Source organism: Cotesia typhae, unplaced genomic scaffold (assembly GCF_013202065.1).
Source record: "Cotesia typhae breed Kobodo isofemale line unplaced genomic scaffold, CoteBio_Ctyphae contig_11, whole genome shotgun sequence".
Classification (NCBI taxonomy): domain Eukaryota; kingdom Metazoa; phylum Arthropoda; class Insecta; order Hymenoptera; family Braconidae; genus Cotesia; species Cotesia typhae.
The window spans coordinates 42501-67500 of NW_027423711.1; the positions used below are offsets into that span (position 1 = coordinate 42501).

Consider the following 25000-nt stretch of genomic DNA (forward strand, 5'->3'; position numbering starts at 1 on the left):
ATATTCATAGTTGAAGTTTGGCTATTTTAAGGAAAATATTCGTTTTTATTATGAATTTTATAAGTCGATGAAAAAAAATTATTTCGGATTGCGGAACTCATGATTTTGTAGGAAATTTACTGCTCTACAAAAATGGTCTCTTATGATTTTTTGATTAAGTGAAGCCGTTACGAGATATTCATCGTCAAACATTAACGAATATCAATATTTCCAGTTTTTGATCAATAATTCGATAAATTTTAATTTAAACTATGAGTTTCAGGAAAATTTACATAAATTTGAGTTTCGATCGATAAAGAAATGTTATAATAAGTTAGATAAAGAATTATTGGAATTATCATTGATTTTCCTTGGAGAAATGCCTCAAGAAAAGATTTCTTTCAAACGTCCTGGTGCTGTTCATCATGCTAGATGGATGGCTAAGGCCATTTATAGTTTGAAAATGTATCTATTCAGAGATGAATTCAAACTCTCTCAGAAAGAATTGCATGGTCTTCGTCATTTCTGTATTTTTATAGTCACATTGTATTTAAAAGCTTGGTTTTCATCAACTTCTGCAACAACTGCTGCTTATCATGACTTGCAGTTTATGAAAAATTTATTGGAGTACAAACATATCAATCCTTTGATTTCTTCAGCTACGTGTGAAAAAATGATTTCGCACTTATGGTATTTGAGTGATGAACTTGCCATTTTATCACTGTTTGACGATGGCGTTCCATTAGAAGTAAAAAAAGTATTGTTGAAGCTGTTAATACTCGTGAAGGTACAGATTCTAAAGCTAAAAGATTTGTAATTGCTAAAAAGATTTGAATTCATTGGCGCAGAGAACTCTGAGTGACTTTGTGTCTAAAAAGTCATTAAATCTTTTCAAAATCTTCGATCTACCGTATGACTTTCTTGATGTCGATGTTGAATTATGGCCTACTAATGAGAGTTATCTCGAAAATAAAGAATACTTTCAACAACTAAAAGTTGTCAATGATTCAGCAGAGCGAGCTGTTGCATTAGTCAGTGAATATAATCAATGCTTGACAAAAATGAAGAACAATTCCAGTACTTATTGCAAGTTGTCAAAGAACATCAAAAACATTCCCAAATTGTAATAAAAGAAATTATTTATAGTAATAGCGTACTGTTATGTTAAAAATATAGACAATTATATTGCAATTGATAATTCAATAAAAAATTTATCTATAAAAAAGTTAAATACTGGTTGTTTCTCACTTGATTCAATACTTTTCATATTAAATTTGACAAAGAAATATGTCATTCACTTCAAATTAAACTAATCATTGGCTATATGTCGAAAAAATGCTCTAATTTCTTGTTTTAATGCAATCAAACAAGCTCAAGACTGAAAACAATATTAAAAAAATTGTTTATAACATTTCTTTATCGATCGAAACTCAAATTTATGTAAATTTTCCTGAAACTCATAGTTTAAATTAAAATTTATCGAATTATTGATCAAAAACTGGAAATATTGATATTCGTTAATGTTTGACGATGAATATCTCGTAACGGCTTCACTTAATCAAAAAATCATAAGAGACCATTTTTGTAGAGCAGTAAATTTCCTACAAAATCATGAGTTCCGCAATCCGAAATAATTTTTTTTCATCGACTTATAAAATTCATAATAAAAACGAATATTTTCCTTAAAATAGCCAAACTTCAACTATGAATATCTTTTAATCGGTTGAGTTTTTGAAAAAGTCATAAGAGACCTTTTTTGTAAAGCATTCAATTTCTCACAAAATCTATGCCACGGAATATTTTTCCAAGCAGTTGGAAGCGAGATATAAATTTTTTTATCTGATTATTCGAAAAAAATAGAAACCCGCAAAGCGGAGGACCTTCCCGTTATAATTAAGAGCTTATACTTGGAGAGAATTCTTTTTAGGTGTCTACGAACCTATTTTTCAGAGTATAAAGTCAAAAATAAATTATTCGATTTTTTTGACCCACCCTAATATATATACAATATAACGCGGCTTATCCGGACGATAGCGTCTCTAATTCATAATGGATCCGTTTCAAACTCAACATACTTTATTTTTAGACGATTACCAAGGCCAAGTTCAAAGATGAGCTTAATCGGTCAAGTAGTTCAGAAATTACAGAGTTTCAAAATTTTCAAAATCCTAAAAATTCATTTTTTGGCAGATTCTTTCGCGCATAACTTTTGAATGAAATAACTTATCGAATTTTTGTAAATTTCATTTTAAAGCCCATTAAACAAGCTTCAATTTTCATGTCATTTTATTTTCCTAAACTTTAAATAACCTATTCATCTGTAGGTTTTTAATGAAATTTTACTTTTGCAGTCGTTTTTCAATTATTTTGTCCAATATGTCCTATAAAAATCTTATATACATAATTATGGTTATACATAATTATGGTAATTTAAGACTTAGTTTAACAAAACTAGGTTAAGACTTATTTTTTCAATTTTTATAATTTTAAATATATTTTTAGTGAGTTGATCGGTTACATTGATGCGATTGAGTCTGTGAAACAGTGTAATGATAGCCAACTCTTAAAATTTGTGATTAATAATGGAGCCGGTAAAAGAGTACAATTAAAATGCTGGGGTGACGACATTCCACGTGTGCAAGCTGATGTAGTTATGGATCATGTAAGTATTATTATTAGTATTATTATTTATTTATTTAGATGATTATAATAAATATTATTATTTTTTTATGTTATAGGGTATCCATTTAGAAAATGCGTATTGTGGCCCTAACACGAAATACAATACTGGAAACTTTCTTGGTGCAGAAATTATTATTAATAAGCAGACCATCGTAGAAAATCTGAGAGAGTTTGATGAGAAAAATTGTACAGCTGATGAGGATGAACAAACAGATTTGCAGCTAATTGGATTGGACCAAATCGAAAACTCAATTTTGCCTTGGAGATTTAGTACGTATATGATAAAATATATTGTATTTATTTCTTTTTTAATTCCACTAAATTAAAAGATAATTTTAGAATTCAGAAAAGTGTATATTATGGCTCTTTTAATGAGCTTCAAATTACAAAACTAATTTTTAAGTGGGGTCATCCATTTTAATTTTCATTTTTTTTTAACGAAATTTCGTTTGGATTTTATTGATATATATTTTTTTTAAATATATAAAAAAAATTAACAATTGAAATAAAAATGTTTTAAAAAAAAAAAAAAATGAATCAAAAAGATCAAGAAAAGATAAAATAAAAATTTTATCCATAAACATAAGAGCTAAAATTTTTTCAGACTTTTGAAAGCAAAAAAGCTGTTAGAATCTTTATTTTTTTTTTTTAATTTTTTATCAATTTTAATTTTGTACATAATTTTTTTTTTATTTTATTTGATGTTCATACAGAAATCTCAGGCTATGTCAAAACTAAATTTTCAATAATTAATTCTGAAAACATAAATTGGATTAAAGCATTCGTCAGTCTTACTGACGGTGAACGAAAAATTGATGTAACCATTAATTCTTATAAACCAGACCATAACATCGAAAAAGGAGATAAACTGATCTTGACAGGATCAATTAAAAATTCAAGTGAGTAAAGAACATTTCAAATTTTGAATAAAAGATATTTTTACATATATTATCGTGTGTATAAATATATATATACGAAATTCAACATATCGCGTGCCTTAAAGTGAAAGAGCATATAGTTAAGGGTTAATAGGGATTTGTGCTGAAAGGGTGTATGTCTTAAGAAAAGTACTACTTAATGGTAAAAAAGGGCGCTTGAAAAAAAATTGATTTGATAGCAAATGTTGAATAATAATTTCATAAGATAAGTCATACTAAAATAACAGCTTCATATATAAAATTTGATGTAAACAAATAAAAAATAAATCAATCAAAAATAAATTACGTAAAAATTAAGAAATCAATTCAAAATAAAAATTATGCAATTAATTAAATTATTATTTTTTGAATATATTTTCTTTTTAACTTTGAAAAATTGTATAGTTGAGGTTTTACACCACTACTACCACAAAAAAAAATTTTTTTAACATTTTTAAAGCTAAAATATGTTCTTGCTGAACTGACCAAAAAAAAAATTATACGCCCTTTCACCTTTAGATTACCAAAATTTCAAAGTATTAAAAATAAAAGGAAGTATAAAATTAAAGACATACGTTCTATTACCTTTGTAATTATTTTTTTTTTTGAACGTGGAATGTGTCTACTACTCGATTGGCAATAAAAAAAATGAATAAAAAAAAATAGAGATTTAAAATATTAACTATTAATTGTTTATGTTAAACAGAGAATGATGAAGTAACATTTCTTGTGGATAAAATGGGAGACCTTGAAAAAATTGACGAAGCACCTAAACCATTAAGCTGGCTTCTAAACGGTACTAAGAGAATCTATGTTAAAAACATAGAAAATCCAAGCAAACGTCTAAAATATTAGTAGTTCATAAAAACTATAATTATCATTTTTTTTCTTTTTGTTATTTAAAATAAAAATTAAATTTAAAATTGAATTAAAATTAAATGTTAGTAATAATATATTTAATATTATGAAATTTAATATTTCATAATAATATTATTATATTACTCCAATTAATAGAAAAAAAAAAAAAAATTGAAAATTCGTTAAATTTATAAAATGATGAATTATCAAAATTTAAAATGATTAAAAATCGTGAATTTATTTTATTATGTTATAGTATAAAGTTAAAATTTTGTATTAAAATATTGAAAATAAAAAATTAATAAAAATAAAATAAATGTAAAAAATTTTAAGTTATTATATATAATAAATAAATAAATAAATTATGTTATTATTATATATAATTAATAAATAAATAAATTATTAATATTTATAATTAAAATTTACTTTATGTGAAATCTACTTCCATTTCGGCTGCCGAATGGCCTTTTTTTTCAATTGTTCATAAAATCATATGTTCATCAAGTGACTCTTCCATTTAATCAATCGTACGTTTTTATTTTTAACCATTTTTATTGATGTCTTTTTATATTATTATCTATTTTCATAAATGTCCATTAATCTATTTATTTATTTGAATTCTTTATCAAATACTTGTATTTCCATTTAGAGATATTTTCAAAAATAGGGATTTCATTTTTTCAGTTGGCCATTAGTGCAGTTGTACATTTATAATTATTTCCTTTTTTATTAATGTCTAATTTTACTTAAATACTTTTATTGTTACTTCCAAAAAATCACATATCCATTTTTAGAAATTTCCATATCTATATATTTAAAAATCCATAAATACACATTTCCAATAATACAAAAGCAATATGAACAGAGATAAATTAATGTCACGCATAGTATATTTAGAATAAAATTTTTTATTCTCTTAATTAATTCAGCTAAAATTCATAATTGTAATTTCAAATCTTCAAAAAAGCCACTTTCTGACTTTAATCTTAGAGTCCCGGACAGATATATCATTTTGAGTATTTTTTTTTTAAAGGTATCTGGGTCTCTAATTACAGCCACGGACCTGTCCGTGGATGGTGTCAATAATAGCACCGTTTTTTATTTTATTATTATTTCACAATTGAATGAGTATTATGAGTCATGCACCTTAGGATTTTCCAAACATTTTCTTGTTCTTATTAAATGATACACATTATTTAAATTATACAGTCATTTCTGAATTGCATCGCCATCTTGTGGTCATCAAATAGAAATATCTCACCAACCAAGTTATTTTCTTATCGACTATCGCATGCTAGTTATTAGTAACAACTCGACGCAAAGTAATGTATCAATATAACAATCGAAACTAAATTTCTCATTACGAGACCTCTCCTTCTCTTTCACTATATTAAACAAGCACTGATGCGCCTAATACGTTTAATTTCAACTGTTTCGAAATTCGATCTTTTTTACTTATAAACACACTACGTTTTTTTTCTGTCTTATGTACTAATAACATGTAAAGTTAATGCTGAAACATTTACCTTAATCTTGAGTTTTTTTAATAATTATTAAAATAATTTTAACCTCAGCTGACGTCGATTCATCACTTGTTGATTTTTTTTATACACTTAAATATTCTCCGGCACTTGTAAAACTTTATATTTTTTCACTTGTTTAATATTAATTATCATCCTTAAGTTCATTTTAAATAATTAAAAATGAATAATTAACACTCAGTTGTAAAAAAAATAATTAAGAGAATAGAAATTATCGAAAAATATCTACGTCTTTATTACTTAAATTTCAACTTACATATATACTAACGCAGTAACATTTTTTTTGTTTATGTTTTACACTTATTGACAACCAATTTTTACTCATTATTAATTATTGTTATTTAACAATGCACTGACTAATTTCTATTTATTGTTAAAATTATTAAATAACCACATTAGTTAAAATATACAACAAAATGACGCCCACTCTCGATCTAACTACTCTCGCAGTGAAAACAACATTAATAAGAAAAACGTCCCGGTCCCGGGTGAGGGATCTGATGATTGCGGGGTTTTGTTAAAATTGAAGTCTTGTTCCTTGATACATGCTGCCCTCTGAAATCATTTTTTTTATGTACCCAATTAAACTTTATATCAATTTTAAAAATATTCTGAAACTAAAAACAACAAATAAATTAAATCTTATAAAAGTAATGATTTTATTCATTAGTCGAGACAGTTATAACCCTAAAAGTCTTTATGACATATATGACATTATTATTTTATAAGATCAAAAGAATTTATGTGAAATTAATATATTCTATAGAGAAAAAAAAACAGTTACACTGTAAAAAGACTACGGTACTTCTTACAAATTAAGAAAAAATAATTCTTTGCAAAAAAATTTGAAATGAGATAAAAAAAAAATAAAATTCGAAAATTTCAAAAAAATTTATTCAAACGTATTTGATGTGTGTCTAATTGATTAAAGGAAATAATCATTTTAATAAATAAGAATTACTGTTTACATTTACATTAAATAAACTCTAATAAATTATCTCAATTTATTTTTAATTAAATGTTTGAATTTTTGACAAATGTAAAATTTAAATTTAAATCATTTTAAGTCGGCCATCTTTCATCTTAGTCCGTGAAATAGCGAAACCTGGCGACAGAATAAGGTACAACTCGTCGATGTTAAGGGGATAAATAAAAAAATTATTGAATTAATTTCATAATACATACAAAAAAAACTCAAATCTATTGAATTATTTTATTGGCAAGTTTATCAATAACATTATTACTCATGATAAAGTACTCAAAACTGATCAATATTCGATCGTGTTGGAACATACTGTAACTCTGTTATTTATTTAATGGCATAAGAATCTTGTACGTTTCTTTGCCACTCCTTGGTCTCATTTGTGACTCGTGTTAATTTATGATACATAATTATTTAATTTTTTATAATAAACAATGTCTCTGAAATTATTATTATTATCCAGAGGATATTTAATAATTTTGTAACTGCTTTGTTTTTCATTGGAAAATGTATTACACCTACGTGTTTGTGTGCGAGTTTTTCGAGTTTTAGTGTTGATACCATGTGGTTTCCAGTATTATAAGTGACATAACAATTTAAATTAAATGCATTTAATTTTATGTACTTCCGCAGACATAATTATTCTTTTATAGGTCAAAAAAAAATTTTATATCTTAAGCTTAATTAAATTATATGTATTCAAAGCCAACAGTATTCAATGCAGTTTACTCAGCGCTGAATAGATAAATAAGCAAGCCTCGGTAAGAACGAATTCAATCAGAGAGAAATGACCATATGGCGCTGTATGGAGATTCCGAAATCATCTTGAATTAATCAAGATAATATTTAAATAGATTGAACTTGGTAATAAATATAAACTAGTCATTACTTATTAGATTTATTTATAGAAAAAAAAACTAGTCTATTTTATTATACCTTTATAAATAATTATAAAAATTATAAAACTTGGGTTAAAAATATTTAAATATTAATGAAAATATTTTAATTTTGATAATTATGGTCCAAGATTTATTTAAAAAATTAGTTTGATTATAAAAACTTTATAATATTTTATTAGTTAAAATTAAGACAATTTTATTATAAAATAACATTTTGTGCACAATTGTTAGCTTAAAATAATTAGGTTTAAGAACAAGTATGTGAAAAAAAAATTGCTTCTAGAAATATATTTCTAAAAACTTGATTGTGTTGAATCAATAATACTCGTTTTATTATTAATTAAATATTATTATTAACTATAATAAATTTAATTAATAAAAAAATCTCTTATTATTGACTCAACACGATAAAATTTTAAGAAATTAGTTATAAGGAAAATTTTTTTTCTTATAAAAAAACGCTGGCGAAATCATAATGATTCAAATGTAAGAATAATTAAAACTTATTAAAATTGAAAACAAATGTTCGAAAAAAATCTTAAAATCAGTTAAGAACAGAAATATTAAAAAAAAATGCTTCCACAAATAAATTCCGTTGTAAACGGAACGCCAGACTACCGACTGTGTTTACTGTAAGCAGAATGGTATTTCGAGGTTGCAAAATTTTATTTAATTATATGGTACTCCCTTTTTCCAAAATGATATATCATAAAAGTAAGTCATACTCTATTTTACTGATATTAATTTATTCTAATCAATTATAACATTTAATTCACTTAAAATTATTAAATTTTATCAGCACAAACTATAGTAAGCCCAGAAATTTCGATCCTGACTTTTTTTTCATGGAGAAAAGTCACCGCCACAGACTAGATAAAATAAAAATGTGTAGTAATCTTACTATGGATACGCAACTACACTGAAAAAAGTTAATTCACAGCTTTCATCTACAACTACCAGAGTGCACTGGAATTATTTCTACATAAACTGTAGATTCAACGGGATAGTTCACTGAAGTTAGAACCCCAAATTTTTTTCTTTTAATTTTTGATTTTTTTTTCTATCACGTTTTCAGCTTTTCGTTTGTTCTTTATTATGCACTCTTAATATTTGATCGTTCTCCATTTATTTATTTTAAAAAGAATTTATTAATAATGTACCTTTAAGTTAGCCCCCCTGTCGCATTTTTTAATATTTTGGTAGCAATTTGGGTCATCAAGCCTCTATTTTTGATTGTTCATATTTAACATTTGTTCCTACTTCACATTTTTTATTTGTTGTTTAATTAACATTTTTAATTAGCTGTATGTATGCATTCTAAATATTTGCACTGCGCATGCGTCAACTTTACGTATATAGACTTTTAGCGCGGTTTTTGAAAATTATAGTAAAAAGCACATCTCATGTGTAAAAAATTAAAAAATTTACGAGTGTAATTTTTTAGGAATTACTATTTAATTAATTCAAATAATTAAAAAAATTGTTAGACGTCAGCCAATATCAATGTCATTAAGTAAATAAATAAATAACTAATAAATATTCATTTCATTCTAAATTTTTAAAAATATCGAGAGAATTGTTAATCAATGCATGTACATTTTTTTTTATTTTCATCAATTCTATTTTCATGAATACTACCAACTATTAAAAAAAAAAAAAAAAAAAAAGAAATCCATAACGATTAACAAAAAATTTCAATACTATATTAAAATAAAACTTATTATCAAATTATTAAAAACTACACGTTGCCCTTTTGTCCTGTGACCTCTATAATTGAAATTACAAGAAAAACACACTTACTCTAATCACTGTGCTGGTCAATATAATTTTCAAAAGTCCGCGCTGAAAGTCTAAACGTAAAGTTGACGCATGCGCAGTGCAAATATTTAGAATACAAATATTCAGCTTATTAAAAATGTTAATTAAACAAGAAATAAACAATTTAAAGTTGGAACAAAGGTTTTTTGTACATGAACAATCATAATCAAAGGTTATTCCCATTGGATAGTGTACCATTCTATGATTTTGTGGTCGTTGCCGATAGGTTGCATTGTTATCCAATCAAGTGGATTTCAAATAATTGTAATCTTTAGGTGACAAGTCTTACAATTATGCACATGGTGTATTGTGTCATTTACTTACAACAATGTCATAATAACAATAACACTAATAATAAAAATTATGAGACTGAAATTAATTATATCGGTAATACCAAATTGAGGTTAAAAATATCATTATCATTATTATTACTGAATGAATTATTGTTATTATTAAATTAATGTGTATTAGAGTATTAAATCCAAATCAACAACTTTTTTAATTCAAAAAAATGTTAAAATTTTTACTGTATATAAATAAAAATGTAAAATTCCTATTAATAAGATAGTTAATCGCTTTTAACCGCGGAGTTTACGCGGATCAGTCACGTTAAGTTTTTTAATACTACTAGCTACTATGAGAGAAACAGAATTTTAATTTTTTTGTTAGGATTTGATTTTCAAAATTAACGAACAAATAACCTTTTATATGATAATAGCTTTACCTGCATTAATTAATGTATTTACATATTTCTAATTTTGCGCGGGAAAAGTTCAATTTTAAAATTAAGAGGCGAGCAAAAAATTACACTTAACAAAAAGATATGAAATCCGAACAAAAACAGTTTCACTGTTAAAAATTGCGCCAAGTCCACGTTCATAAAACTCATCTCAATAACATCTGCACTTTGCAAAAAAAATAAGACTCGTTACAATAATTTTCATTCTATACAAAAAAAAGTTAAATACAAAAAAATACCAAGAAACCGTCATAATGTTGAAAAAATTGAAAAAAATTTGTTGAAAATTTAAAAATTAAGAAAAAAATTTTTTATCGTACTTGGTGCGCGTCATTAAGTACCCCAAATTTTTTCAGGATACATGAACATCCTTTTAATGTTTCAACATTTATAAGTAAGTCAACCTATAAAATGCATGAATGTAATTAATGAAATATTATTTTATGATACGTTTAACAAAAGTTAGGTTAAATCAACATGGCATACGTATTTGAAATTTTTAAATTCTCCGCACATCGTAGGCGCAATTTTTTACAGTGAAACTGTTTTTGTTCGGATAATACCTGCCAGAAAAATTAAAGTTCATAATAAACTAATAAAAAATAGGGGTCGATTGTAGAGTAAAGATTTTTTTAATTCTTTTCATGAAATTCTCTTAAAATAACACAAAAAAAGTGTTAAATAATTAACAAAAATTTTAAATTATAAATTATTTAAATAAAATTTAAAATGATAAGTCTTAAAAAATAAAAATTATAATTAAAGAAGAAAAATTAATTTTCAATTGAAATTTTTTTGTTAATTTTTATTTTTTTATTTTATTTCCAAACTCATATATTAAATTATTATTCTTAATTATTATATATAATTACTGTATTTACAAATTTAATTTTTATTGTTTTTTACATATTCGAATCGTCGGACTCCGATGACTCCGGTCAACATGATGATGTTGTTGATCTACAGATTCGGTAGAATCTGGCGCCAAGTTCCGTTCAAAAATTCCGTTGTAAACGGAGCGCCAGACTACCGAATGTGTTTACTGTAAGCATCACGTTTTTTAGAGGTTGCAAATTTATTTTTAATTCTACGGTCCTTTTTTTCCTTAAATTTGTATTATAACGGTAGTTCATACCTTATTTTCCTGATATTAATTGATTATATCCAATTATAACAATTAATCTGCTTAATATTATTAAATTTAATCAGCACAAACTATAGCAACGCAAAAATTTCGATCCTGACTTTTTTTCGATGGGCAAAGTGATCTGCCACAGACTAAATAATTCGAGAATGCATAGTAATCCTCCGATAGATGGGAAACTACAGTTAAAAAAAGATATTTCGCAGCTTGGATCTACACTCGCCAGGGTGCACTGGAATTCTTTCTACATAAACTGTAGATTCAACGGGATAGCTCACTAAAGTTAGCACCCCAGAGTTTTTTTATTAATTTTTGATTTTTTTTTATCACGTCGTTAGCTCGTCGTTTGTTCTTTATTGTTTAATATCAACATTTGTTAGTTCTCCATTTATTCATTTTAAAGAAAATTTATTAATAATGTACTTTTAAGTTAGCCCCCCTATCGCATTTTTTAATATTTTGGTCGCAATTTGGGTCATTAAACCTCTATTTTTGATTGTTCATATATATTCAACATTTGTTTCTACTTCACATTGTTTATTTGTTGTTTAATTAACATTTGTAATTAGCTGAATGTATGTATTCTAAATATTCGCACTGCGCATGCGTCAACTTTACGTATATAGACTTTTAGCGCGGTCTTTTGAAAATTATAGTGACAAGCACATCTTATGTGTAAAAAATTAAAAAATCTACAAGTGTAATCTTTTAGGAATCAATTTTCAATTAATTTAAATAATTATAAAAAAATTGTTAGACGTCAGCCAATTTCAATATTATTAAGTAAATAAATAAATAACTAATAAATATCTATTTCATTTTGAATTTTTTAAAAATATAGAATCAACTTTGAATCAATGCATGTATATTTTTTTATACTCATCTGTTCCATTTCCATGAATTATACGAACTAGTATCAAAATAAAAAAGAAATAACAAATAACAAAAATTTTTAATACTTTATTAAAATAAAACTTTTTATAAAATTATTAAAAACTACACGTTGCCTTTTCGTCCTGTAATTTCTTTAATGAAATACAACAATAATACACTTACTCTAATCACTGTCATTATAATTTTCAAAAGACCGTGCTAAAAGTCTAAACCTATAGTTGACGCATGTGCAGTGCAAATATTTTGAATACAAATATTCAGCTAATTAAAAATGTTACTTAAACAACAAATAAACAATGTGAAGTAGGAAAAAATGTTCTATACACATGAGCAATTAAAAACACAGGTTTAATGACCCGTATTACTACCAAAATATTAAAAAATGCGAAAGGGGGCTAACTTAAAGGCATATTATTCATAAATTTTTTTAAATAAATAAATGGAGAACAAACAAATGTGAATCGTGAACAATAAAGAATAAACGACGAACTAATGATGTAATAAAAAAAAGTTTAAAAATTAAAAAAAAAAAACTCTGGGTCGCTAACTTTAGTGAGTTTTAAGAATCAGTGTGATATTTTTAGTCGCTTTCAGATGTCACTACCTACGTTATCAAATCATTCACTGGAGAGCCTTGGTTTAAATCAGGGCCGTACATTTTATATTTTTTATGCGTTCATGAATTATTATAATTTCGTTTTTATTTTCACTGTAATTCTAATTTTTATATTTAATCTTTCATTGATCCGTTATAATATTTAGCCAGAAAAATAGTGGTTGCATAATTTAATTTTTATGCAAATATCCAAATAAGTTTATAAAAATAATTTAGTACGAAACTTATAGCAATTAAATCCACACCATTTTCAGTAAATAATTATATAAATAATAAAATATGATGTGACTTTCTGTATTTTTATTTAAAAATAAAATAAAACACTGTAAGTAACATTTGTTCGAAAAATTCATCATATGTCGATGACACAAGAGTTATCCAACATTTTTAATTTTTTGATTTTTTTTAATCATGTAATTAGTACTACAAAATATTTTTAAAAAATAGCACGTGTAGGTTTTCAAATTTTCTAGATATAATTTTTTTTTTGTAATAATTTTTTTAGTAGAAAAAATTATGAAATTTTTCAGCCGTTGGTTAACTTAATTGTCATCATTTATCGTGTATTCTCAATTCAAATAACGCGGTAATAATATGAACTGACTCCAGACATTGCTCTCCAAGTCACTTGATTTTGTATTATTTAGGATTATTTTTATTTATATATTAGTTTATTCAAGAATTGTTTGTTAAAACTATTCTTGGTTATTGTTTTTTTTGTGTTTTCAGCGTATTGAATAATTTATTTCATTAATTAACTATATTATTTGTGTTAATTATATGATTTGTAATAAATTGTTTTCATGAATAAATTCAATTCATGTAAATAGCTGATCGATTTTTAATCCACCGATTTGGTAGAATGTGGCGCCAAGTTCAGTTCAAAACTAGAAGAATCAAGTATGTGTATACAGCTATGGGAACGGTATTCTTAGGCTACGAAATTTTTTTACTTTATTGAAATTTTTATGCTTGAAAAAGATTTTTCAATATAATTTATTCACTTATATATCGATTTTAATTTAATTACAATCTATTATATTGATAAATGTATTTTTAATTGATATAAAATTAATTATCAGAAACTATAGCGACCCCAGATTTTTTGATATTGAACTTTTTCGATGCCAAATCCAACCGCCGTAGAAAAAGTAATAACACGAGAGCTTACGGAAATTTCGATAGTAGATGAAATACTCGACTTATAAATCACTATATATAAAAGTCTTTCTTTATATCCACTAGTTAGCGTTGCAGTACTTCTATATTTAGATATCGTCTTACTGTACAGTTGCAGTCATTGATGACTGGTACACACTAAATAATAAAATATGATAGTTTTTATTACTAATTGCTGATAGATAAGAAAATAATAAAAACATGTCGATGGCTATTTCGTCAATAGAGAATAAATTTATACTAGGAATTCAAATTGCGCGCGTACACGCGCGCTTCAATCTAACCAATAAGAAATCAGGGTCCATGTTTTCGATACTAAGCTAACTTCATTCTACCATTTATTTTAGTATATATAGGAATATAGGATATTTTTGTTAATCCTATTTTAAATTTACTCCAGCATCAAATGAAAAGTGAATAGGGTGCCAAGAAACACTTCTTAGCCGAACACTCTTTATGCAAAGTGTCAAATTGTCTCTATATCTAGCCTGAATCAAGATAATTAAAAAACTGCTTACCAAAACCCAGCGATACAAAATGACCGCTGGTAAAATGACTGCTGGCAAAATGACGAAATAAGAAATAAATATTTAACACAAAATTTGTTGACGCAATGACGCCAAATATTTTACTGTGTACTTCTTGAGTAAAATAAATAAATAAAATAATTTTTATAAAATCATATGAATTATCATTTCTTCTTATTTAAAACAAAAGAAAAAACACGCAGTGGAGCATAAAGCCGCAACAAAATATTCGTCTAAAAATGTTGTGGGTTTTTCGATAAGTGACGAAGAAGAGATAACGAGCGCTGCTAACACTCAATCAGGCTTGCAATTGTATATGGTTTTGTCTGATAATAATCGTAATCGCAACATAATTATCGTTCTATAGTTATTATTATTTATCACAATATGAATTTTTTTCCATAATTTTTTTGTTTAAATTCTGAAAATCTCGTTTTAGTCGAAATCATGATTTTCAAGCGAGAGTAGAGCATACCTGCGCGCTTCGCGCTTAAGGCATTCAATATTAATATTAATAATAATAATAATAATAATAATAATAATAATAATAATAATAATAATCATTATTAATATTATTATAATTTTATTGATTATTATTATTGTTATTACTATTACTATTATTGTTATATAAAGTAAGGTTTAAACAGACCGCGCAATGAATAAAAATATCGCGCATGCGCAGTAAGAACCTTTTTGAAAATCATATATGTGTGTATAGTTACAGTAAAAAAATAATTTAAAAAATTATAAAAGAAAATTCGATCAAAAAAACGTTTTCTCGTAATTGAACAAAGAATATTTAATATAGATTGAAAAAAATCCCTCAGATATTATTATATTAAGAGCCACGTCTAAGTTTAAAATTTTAAAATTATTTATTGAAGAACGAAAAACAAACAAACGATAAATTTGCCGGGTCTATCACGAACAAATGCAGAACAAATGATTTAACAAAAAGAGTTTAAAAATGTATTCATTTCTACTAACTTAAAGAGTTCTTTGCTGTATTATTATTACTTAAAAAACCAAACTCAGCCCCGAAAGATTTAGTGTATAATGACGTCATTCAATTGTGAAATGATTAACTGTCAGTCACATTTTTTAATAATGACATAATAATGACAACAGGTGCCGCGGTCAACAGATTATTACATTTTTTCTCAGTGACGCCATTGTTATTATTATTATTTCTTGTCATTCGATATATTGGCGGATTTCGAGTAACATGTAAGTACTTTTATTTACGCAATTAATTTTAATAATATAATTTAAATATTTTTACTAACAATGTAGTAATAAAAAAAATTGATAAATTGGTTCCATACATTAAATAATTAAATTTTAATAGTGGAACTTATTCCTGTTTGTTTTCGATTACTTTACATTACGGTTAGGTTTTTATTCTTAATTATTATGTTTACATAAAATTATTGAGTTTTTGAGTTTCTCAAATTTTATTTACGTTATAAATGGAATAATAATGTGTGATTTTCCTTCTATTTCAGCTTAATATCCAGCACAATGGTTAGTGACAGAGGTAAGTAAGCAAAAAAAAAAATAAAAATAAGTAAAATAATGAAAAACAAATATTAATCTAATTAAATTTCTTTTTTTCAGACGAATTTAACCAAAATCTCGAGGAGGCGAGAGAAGCAGCGCAGCGTGCTGCTGATCGCTATTATTCATTGGTCCATCAGATGAACGGTCAACGTTCATCTCATGGACGAATGAATAATGTCAATCAGCAGCTACTGATGCCGGAAATGCAGCTGATTCGGCTACCACCGCCGCCACCACCAGCTGGAGAACAACAACAACAGCCGCAGCAACAACAACAGCAGCCACTGCTGCCAGAAATGCCACAACAGCAGCCGCAACAACAACATCAGCAACAACAACAACAGCCGCCGCCTCTGCTGCTGGAAATGCCGCAACAGCAACAACAACAACAGCCGCAGCAACAACAACAGCAGCCACTGCTGCCAGAAATGCCGCAACAGCAACAACAACATCAGCAACAACAACAACAGCCGCAACAACAACAACAGCCGCAACAACAACAACAGCCGCAGCAACAACAACAGCCGCCGCCTCTGCTGCTGGAAATGCCGCAACAGCAACAACAATGGCCGCAACAACAACAACAGCCGCAGCAACAACAACAGTAGCCACTGCTGCCAGAAATGCCGCAACAGCAACAACAGCAGCCGCAAAAACAACAACAACAACATCAGCAACAACAGCCGCAACAACAACAGCCGCCGCCTCTGCTGCTGGAAATGCCGCAACAGCAACAACAATGGCCGCAACAGCAACAGCAGCAGAATCAACAGCAGCAACAGCCGCAACCGCTGCTGGAAATGCCACAACAGCCGCCCCAAGCTACTCGTATGTTATTATTAAAAATTCACATTGAATATTATTAAAATAAATTTTTCAATAATTAATTAATTATTAATTTCAATTTTTACAGCCCGCCATCTTTCAGCTGGAAAACAGCGAGAGTTGAAGCATGGGGGAGGCAAGAAAGGGCGTGGCTGGGCAAATCGGCGGGGCCAAGGGCGCGGTCAGGGGAGACCATACCCCAGGGGGCGGGGAAACCGTCCCGTCATTCACTACAATTATTATTAATAATTATATTTTTTGCCCTCCGGGCGAAAAGTGGTAACTTTTGTTGCGCTGCGCTAAACAAAGTTGCCCCTTTACGCCTTCGTCGAACAAAAAAATAGTATACAGCCCTAAGGAAGTAAAAAAGAAAACCTCAGATCACATATTTGTTGATCCCGGCTCCGCCTCGGCCAACAATTACATGTGATCTAAGGCTTTTCTTATTTTCCTTCCCGAGGGATGTAATATACTATTATAATAGTATATTACACACCGAGGGAAGTAAAGTAAGAAATGTCTCAGATCACATGTAATTGTTGGCCGAGGCGAAGCCGAGGTCAACAAACATGTGATCTGAGGCTTTCTTATTTACTTCCCGAGGAGTGTATGCTATTTTTTTGCTCGACAAAGGCAGAAAGTGGCAACTTCGTTTAGCGCAGCGGGCCGAAAGTTGACGCTTTCTGCCCGTCGAGCAAAAAATATAATTATTATTAATGATTAATGATAATTATTACTATTATTACTACTACTATTATTACTATTATTATTATTATTATTATTATTATTATTATTATTATTATTATTATTATTATTATTACAATAATTACTACTATTATTATTATTATTATAATATATAATATATAATTAATCAAATTTCTGTTTCTTAATTTATTTTACCCGGAATTCAAATTTCTAACGATGTGGCTACAGGCACCGCAAATGAACGATCGGCTCCTTATACGTGTGATATTTTTTAAATAAAATATGAATTTCCCGGTATTTCGTGGCGCTGCGTAGACATTCGGTGCCGTATCGTTCACTTACTGTGCCTTTAGCCACATCCAATTTAAGTTCCTCATGGTGTCAAGTATACGTTTATATCCGAAATTTCAATCATCATTTCAATTGGATACTTATAGCTGCAGTTAGGTGGCACTGTATCGTTAACAATCTAAATCGCGAGAATTTGAATTTTTTATTGAGTCAAATATAAATTTATACACAATTCCAGTCATTATTTCAATTGGATATTTGTAGCTGCATCTAGGTGGCACTTTATCGTTAACAACATATATTTTAAGATGATTTATTTATTTTGACGATTTTGAGCGTTGTGAGAGCTTCTCAAAACACGTTTTTAGTGTCTATTCAATTCGAAACTTTACTATCATCGTTAGATGAAGCCGCAACAGAATAAGTTACATCATTCAAAAACGCGCTTTTTCTGAAAAAATTGATTAAATCTCAAGACTAAGCGCAGTTTGTTTTTACTGTATTTATTTCTGATCTGGTGTTCAAATTTATGCGGTAGTTTTATCACATTACATTAGTCGGTAGATGGGTGAACTAAACCAGTGCCGTATTAAGAAGAATTAACTTACAGATTTCACCTGATAATTATGAAATATTCATTTAATAGACGGCAGTCAAATGCTCATGATTGAATTCAATTTATTTTTGATGAAAATTTTGTGGCCATCTATTTTTATCAACTTTCTTCATACGGCACTGGTTTAGTTCACCTGTCTGGTAATGAAAAACTGATAAGATGAAATTACCCAGTTCAAAGAGGGCACATTGTCGCCGACCCGTAAAATGTTGAGTGAACTTGGTTCGACTGAACACGCTCATTGTCTTTACTTAATTATTAAGTAAGAACTTCTATCTTCGAAACACACCCAACCAAATTATGATACTTCGGGCTATAGTGCGCCACCTATCTGGACAAATATTTATTCATAATTAAACTTAATGTTGCTTTCTAATGTCGGTTTATAACCCTTTCTTATGGTTATGTTTACTGTTATGTTTACAATTGTACGCATTAATTTAATTATAAATTTTGCGTTGTATTCGTTAGCTTAAAACTTTAAGTAAGTGTCTTAGTTAAATTTGAGAATTATAACAATATAAATTGATAATATATATTGATAAATCGTTATTATTTACGTAATAATAATTATTTATCAAAATATTATTATTTCTATTGTTTTCATTGTCAATTTTTTCATTAACTAACGGTGAATTATATCTATTCAACGTTCATAAATTGAAATTTTCTAATTATTTCTTACATAAAGTTTGAACTAAAATAATTTCCGGCTTCTAAAAAAATTTGTCTTTTTTAAGCTTGAATTTTTTTGTCCTTAGTTTAGTTGGGAAGTAATTAGAAATTTTCTATTTTAAATAATATTAACAAAACGGTCTGCTGTGCGACTGGCTAAATAAAAAGAACGGTCTGCTGTGCGACTGGCTTAATTAAAAAAACGGTCTGCTGTGCGACTGGCTTAAAAAAAAAAAACGGTCTGCTGTGCGACTGGCTTAATAAAAAAAAAAAAACGGTCTGCTGTGCGACTGGCTAAATAAAAAAAAACGGTCTGCTGTGCGACTGGCTTAATAAAAAAAAACGGTCTGCTGTGCGACTGGCTAAATAAAAAAAAACGGTCTGCTGTGCGACTGGCTTAATAAAAAAAAACGGTCTGCTGTGCGACTGGCTTAATAAAAAAAAACGGTCTGCTGTGCGACTGGCTTAATAAAAAAAAACGGTCTGCTGTGCGACTGGCTTAATAAAAAAAAAAACGGTCTGCTGTGCGACTGGCTTAATAAAAAAAAAACGGTCTGCTGTGCTACTGATTTACTTAATTTAAAAACGGTTTGCTGTGCGACTGATTAATTAGATTCAAAAACGGTCTACTGTACGACTGATTAATTTGAAAAAACGGTCTCTTGTGCGATTGAATAATCTAATGAAGAGTTCTCTTGTGCGACCAATTTAAGAAATAAATTTATTGGGACGTACTTTTTCATACTTAAATATCAATTTTATTCAAGTCAATAAAGTTGAAGGTGTAATTGAGTTATTTATTGTACCTTAAAATAACTGTATAAGCCTTTATTATTATTATTATTATTATTATTATTAATTGTAAAAATTTGATTAATAATTAAATTTGGGATTTATAGTTGAAAATTTTATTTTTATCCTTATCCTGTATTTTTTACTTTACCGATTTTTGTCATTACCTTATTAAATCAAAAAATGTTTCCTCCCACAGAATCGGACTATTCTATTATTTCTTGTAATCAAATATTAGAAGATCAGCATATAGATCGATTTGCCTTTCTTCTCCACAAGCAATTTAATTATTCTTATCAACCTTCTTTGTATGTACAATATCCTGATTTAATCGAAAAATTAGACGTCAATCGATTACATATTCAAATTCTACACAGCCGTGACACAGAGTATGCTTTCAACGAAAATGATAAATATAGTACTGATCATTGGGTTTGTAGTTTTTGTGATACAAAAAAAATTTATATTTTCGATTCAGCAAATAAAAAACAACTTCACAAAAGTCACCAGACATTTTTAGAAAAATTATATCCCAGTTTTGAATTTAACGCAAATACAGTTGAATTCCCTGATGTTCAAGGGCAACCAAATAATTACGACTGTGGAGTTTATGCGATAGCATTTGCAACTTCTTTGGCTTTAGGAGAGTGGCCAATAAAAGCTTCATTTCTATATGATCATAATCAAATGCGCCATCATTTAATTAAGATATATCAAACTAATAACATATCTAGTTTTCCAAAAATCAATACTGAAAAAAATTTAAGTAAACCTATTTCCAAAGCAATGAAAGAAAAAAGTATTAACATCACTAACTATTGCAAAGTCTTTCCAGTTTTGAATATTAATAAGAAAACTATTACAAAAATAAATCAAGGGCCGAAAAATTTCAATGGTACAGAAAGTAATTACTCGTCAATTAACATAAGAAAAAGAAAAAACGACACAATGCCGGTAAATGATTATGAATTATCTACAGTTAATATTAATAAAAAATCCTTTATTCAGCAAAATATAGAAATAAAAAGTAGTACAATTACAGAAAAAAGAGATTTAACAACAAATGAACGACGAAGAAAGATTAAATCAACTTTAAATGAAGAATTACCAACTAAAAAACGTAGAAATATCAATTACAGGTGTTCCTTACCAGTATTGAATGACAAGTATCTAAATATGGTTGTATATGGAGATCAACTGCAGGATGAACATATGTATCAATTTAAATTAATTCTAGCTGACTGTTCGAATTACTATGATCATCGTGACACATTATATTTAGCAAGACCTGAAAATATTGAGCCTGTGCCACCGTTAAAAAACCATATTCAAATATTGTACAGTATTGATAAACACTGGATATGCTCATATTATGATACTAAAAAAATATATATTTATGATTCTTTGAATAAATTTACATTAAATGAAGATCAAACCTTATTTTTGAGACATTTGTATCCTCAATTCAATATCAATGAAAAATCATTAATTTTCATGAGAGTTCAACACCAACGTAATGGCACCGATTGTGGGGTATTTGCCATTGCGTTTGCAATATCTTTATTATATAATCAAAAACCTGAATGCATTGTCTACGAACAGAGTCTCATGCGTTCTCACTTGGCTAAAATATTTCAAACAAATACAATTAATCACTTTCCGACTACTGACCATAGAATAACGTTAAATTTACCGTCTTTAAAAGAAGTAACAAAAAGAAATCATCGAATATACAACTTACGTCTTAGGCGCAATAAAGCATTGATGAAAAAAGATCAAAGTAAATTGTTGCACAACCATCGTAACAATGATATAAATTCAAATAAAAATCAATTATCGACAAAACAATCGGAAATAAAAAAAATTAAATTAATGTCATTGTATAATGGTTTAGAAAATTCTAAAAACTTATCTGAAGAGATAAAAAATTCTAAGGACTTGTCAGATGAGATAATAATTAGTGTAACAGACGGTGATTTTATCAATAATTTAATATCCGAACAAAAACAGTTTCACTGTAAAAAAAAATTGCGCCAAGTCCACGTTCATAAAACTCATCTCAATAACGTTTGCACTTTACAAAAAAAATAAGACTCGATATAATAATTGTCATTCTCTACAAAAAAAAGTGAAATACAAAAAAATACCAAGAAACTGTCATAATGTTAAAAAAATTGATAGAAAATTTGTTGAAAATTTAAAAATTAAAAAAAAAATTTTTTTATCGTACTTGGCGCGCGTCATTGAGTACCCCAAATTTTTTCGGAAGAATTTCAACCCGAGAAAAAACTATTTTGCTCGAATTTATGTAATTATGTATAGTTATACATATTTGGGCTGATCAGTTCTAATTACACAATATATGATTTCATACATTCTTATATATTTATATATATATTTCACTTTTTTTTGTAGAGAATGACAATTATTATATCGAGTCTTATTTTTTTTGTAAAGTGCAAACGTTATTGAGATGAGTTTTATGAACGTGGACTTGGCGCAATTTTTTTTTACAGTGAAACTGTTTTTGTTCGGATTCCGAAGACTCTGGCGACTATGTCGACTCTTAAGAATCGAGTGTCTGAGAATAGCAGTGCCTGCCATTACTCGGTTGCCTTTTTGTTTACTTTCTGTGACTCTTGTGGAGATACCAAAGCCTGGTATTTTTCCCTTGTGACTGTATAGTTCTTGCATAGCAACTACACTTATCCCATGTTTTATTGACATGTCATGTATCTCATCAAACACTGTCGCTTTGTTCATCATATTTATTTGTGCAATTTTGAGTTCTATTTGCACTGGATTCGCATCTTGTTTAGGCAGGCAATCAGCTGCAGTGATTATTTGCCTTAGATCTTTCCACGTATCTGGATTGATCATGTTGGCCTGTTTGTTGGTAACTGGTACAGTCGGTAAAGTTGGTTGCTCAAGCACTGTTACCCTGCTAGTTTCATATCGTGATTGTACAGCAGTTGATGATTCTGCTAGTGCCTGGTTGAAGCCATTTTGGTATTGATTTACTGAATGAGTCAGTTCATCAAGCCTTTCTAAGCAAATACGCACTTGTTTGAGATTCCTTAAGAGGATTTGGTTTTGTTTTTTGGTTTTTGAGTTACTATTTTGTTCCATTTTGTTCCCACGAGTCAATACATTATAGAGAGAGAGAGAGCTTTTTACACCCAGCATTTGTGTTTCTCGAAACCGGAGGTCGCCAACCAGAACCAGCACCGCTACGTTAGAGACAGGGATCTACCCACCCTGCCATTCAGCTCTCACCACGTTAGTACAGCTTAGCTTATGGGGTTAACTCGAGGTTCGAGGGTTCGTTAGGCCCTTATTACAGTGAGGCTGTAATCCTCTGCGATAGTCGATTAGTGTTGAATGTATTCTTCACACATGAAGATATACACGTTAATAAATGCCGAAGCGATTACCACATAGGAGTCATTCAGTCATATACATTGACCCGTGGCTGTGATGCGTTTATGAAATAGGGACGAAGGAGGTCTCATTAATCCATTCGTGCGCGTCACTAATTAGATGACGAGGCATTTGGTTTTTTTTTTTTTTTTTTTTTTTTCTTATAGAAAAGGGCGAAATCCATTTCCGGACACACAGGAAGATGATAATAATCTGTGTGTGTGACTCAAGAACATGACAAGCCAGTAAGAGGCCACAGATAAGATATTATAGAAGCTGTGTAACGTCACGACTCACTACTCACTAAAACCCACCTATACTTGTGCCAGTTAAAGTGCGGCAGTACACTAAATTGCGAAGGATGAGAATGTAGTTCAACCTCTACGTCGTATGTAAGTGGCCCTATTGAATGCTCTAATAACAATGAGTCCACCTACTAGGGTTCTCACTGACAAGATCTTAGCGTCAGCTTTATTTGCTATTCCAAGTTGGCACAGATCATCAAATGACTTCTTGCACCAAATACCACGTGAAGAGAGAGTTAAAGATATATATTCTACCCTCCTGACGTTGTATTTCCTTATAATGAACCCGGTTAAGATCTTATATTTCCTGATTTTCTCATAATGAACCAGGTCGAGATTCGCCCTTTCTCCAGCGATTACCGCATCGACAACAATAACTTTGTCGCCAGCTACGATAACCGCATCTGGTTTTCATTTCCCAAAGGGGGTGTCGAAAACAGGCTCCCTCTCAACCCGGACCTCATCAGGTAACCGGTGGAGCAAGTAGTCAAGGCACGCATCGTGACGTCTAATTCGTTCAGTGTGTGTTCTATGGCAGAGCTGGAGCACATGATTCAGCGTTTCCGCATCGTTGCATCCCGCTCTGCAGTGCTTGTCACGGACACGACCTCGAGATAATTTAACCCGTAAGGGTATGGCATTGATTCGGAGCTTGTTCATGTTAATGAAGTCGCTACCGGATACCATGAGGCTACCATCCGTGATCCAGCGATGTTGCTGAACCACACTGCGCGAGTTGGACAAGGCCTTTCCATCGTTGGAGTTATGCAAGATGTTCGCAAGACGAGTTTTGCATTGCTGTAACGTCCGAATGTCATTACCATGATCATTCAGCCGCCGCTCAACTCTGCTCAGTTCCACCTTAAGAAAGCGCGACACAAGCTCCGAAACCTCTTGATCTTCAAAGATCTTCAGTTTACTAAGCCTGTGAAAACGCTGAAGGGGAACTGTCCAACGATAAGATGGCAAGGAAAGACCTCCATCCAACACGTCACTATGGAAGTAAGCATTCGCGACGTCATGAGGCAACATCAGC

At 29.0% G+C, this 25000-nt stretch overlaps 2 protein-coding genes across 2 annotated transcripts; both read left to right on the forward strand.

Moving 5' to 3' along the window:
* Positions 1-15935: 15935 nt before the first annotated feature.
* On the forward strand, positions 15936-16943 carry LOC141526442 (uncharacterized). The gene is made up of 3 exons (XM_074241474.1): positions 15936-16002; positions 16281-16312; positions 16393-16943. The coding sequence occupies exons 2-3, from the start codon at positions 16297-16299 to the stop codon at positions 16941-16943; spliced, it is 567 nt and encodes a 188-aa protein (XP_074097575.1). The 5' UTR covers positions 15936-16002; positions 16281-16296.
* LOC141526452 (uncharacterized) lies at positions 16813-17503 on the forward strand. The gene is made up of 2 exons (XM_074241485.1): positions 16813-17163; positions 17249-17503. The coding sequence occupies exons 1-2, from the start codon at positions 16959-16961 to the stop codon at positions 17404-17406; spliced, it is 363 nt and encodes a 120-aa protein (XP_074097586.1). The 5' UTR covers positions 16813-16958; the 3' UTR covers positions 17407-17503.
* Positions 17504-25000: the final 7497 nt, after the last annotated feature.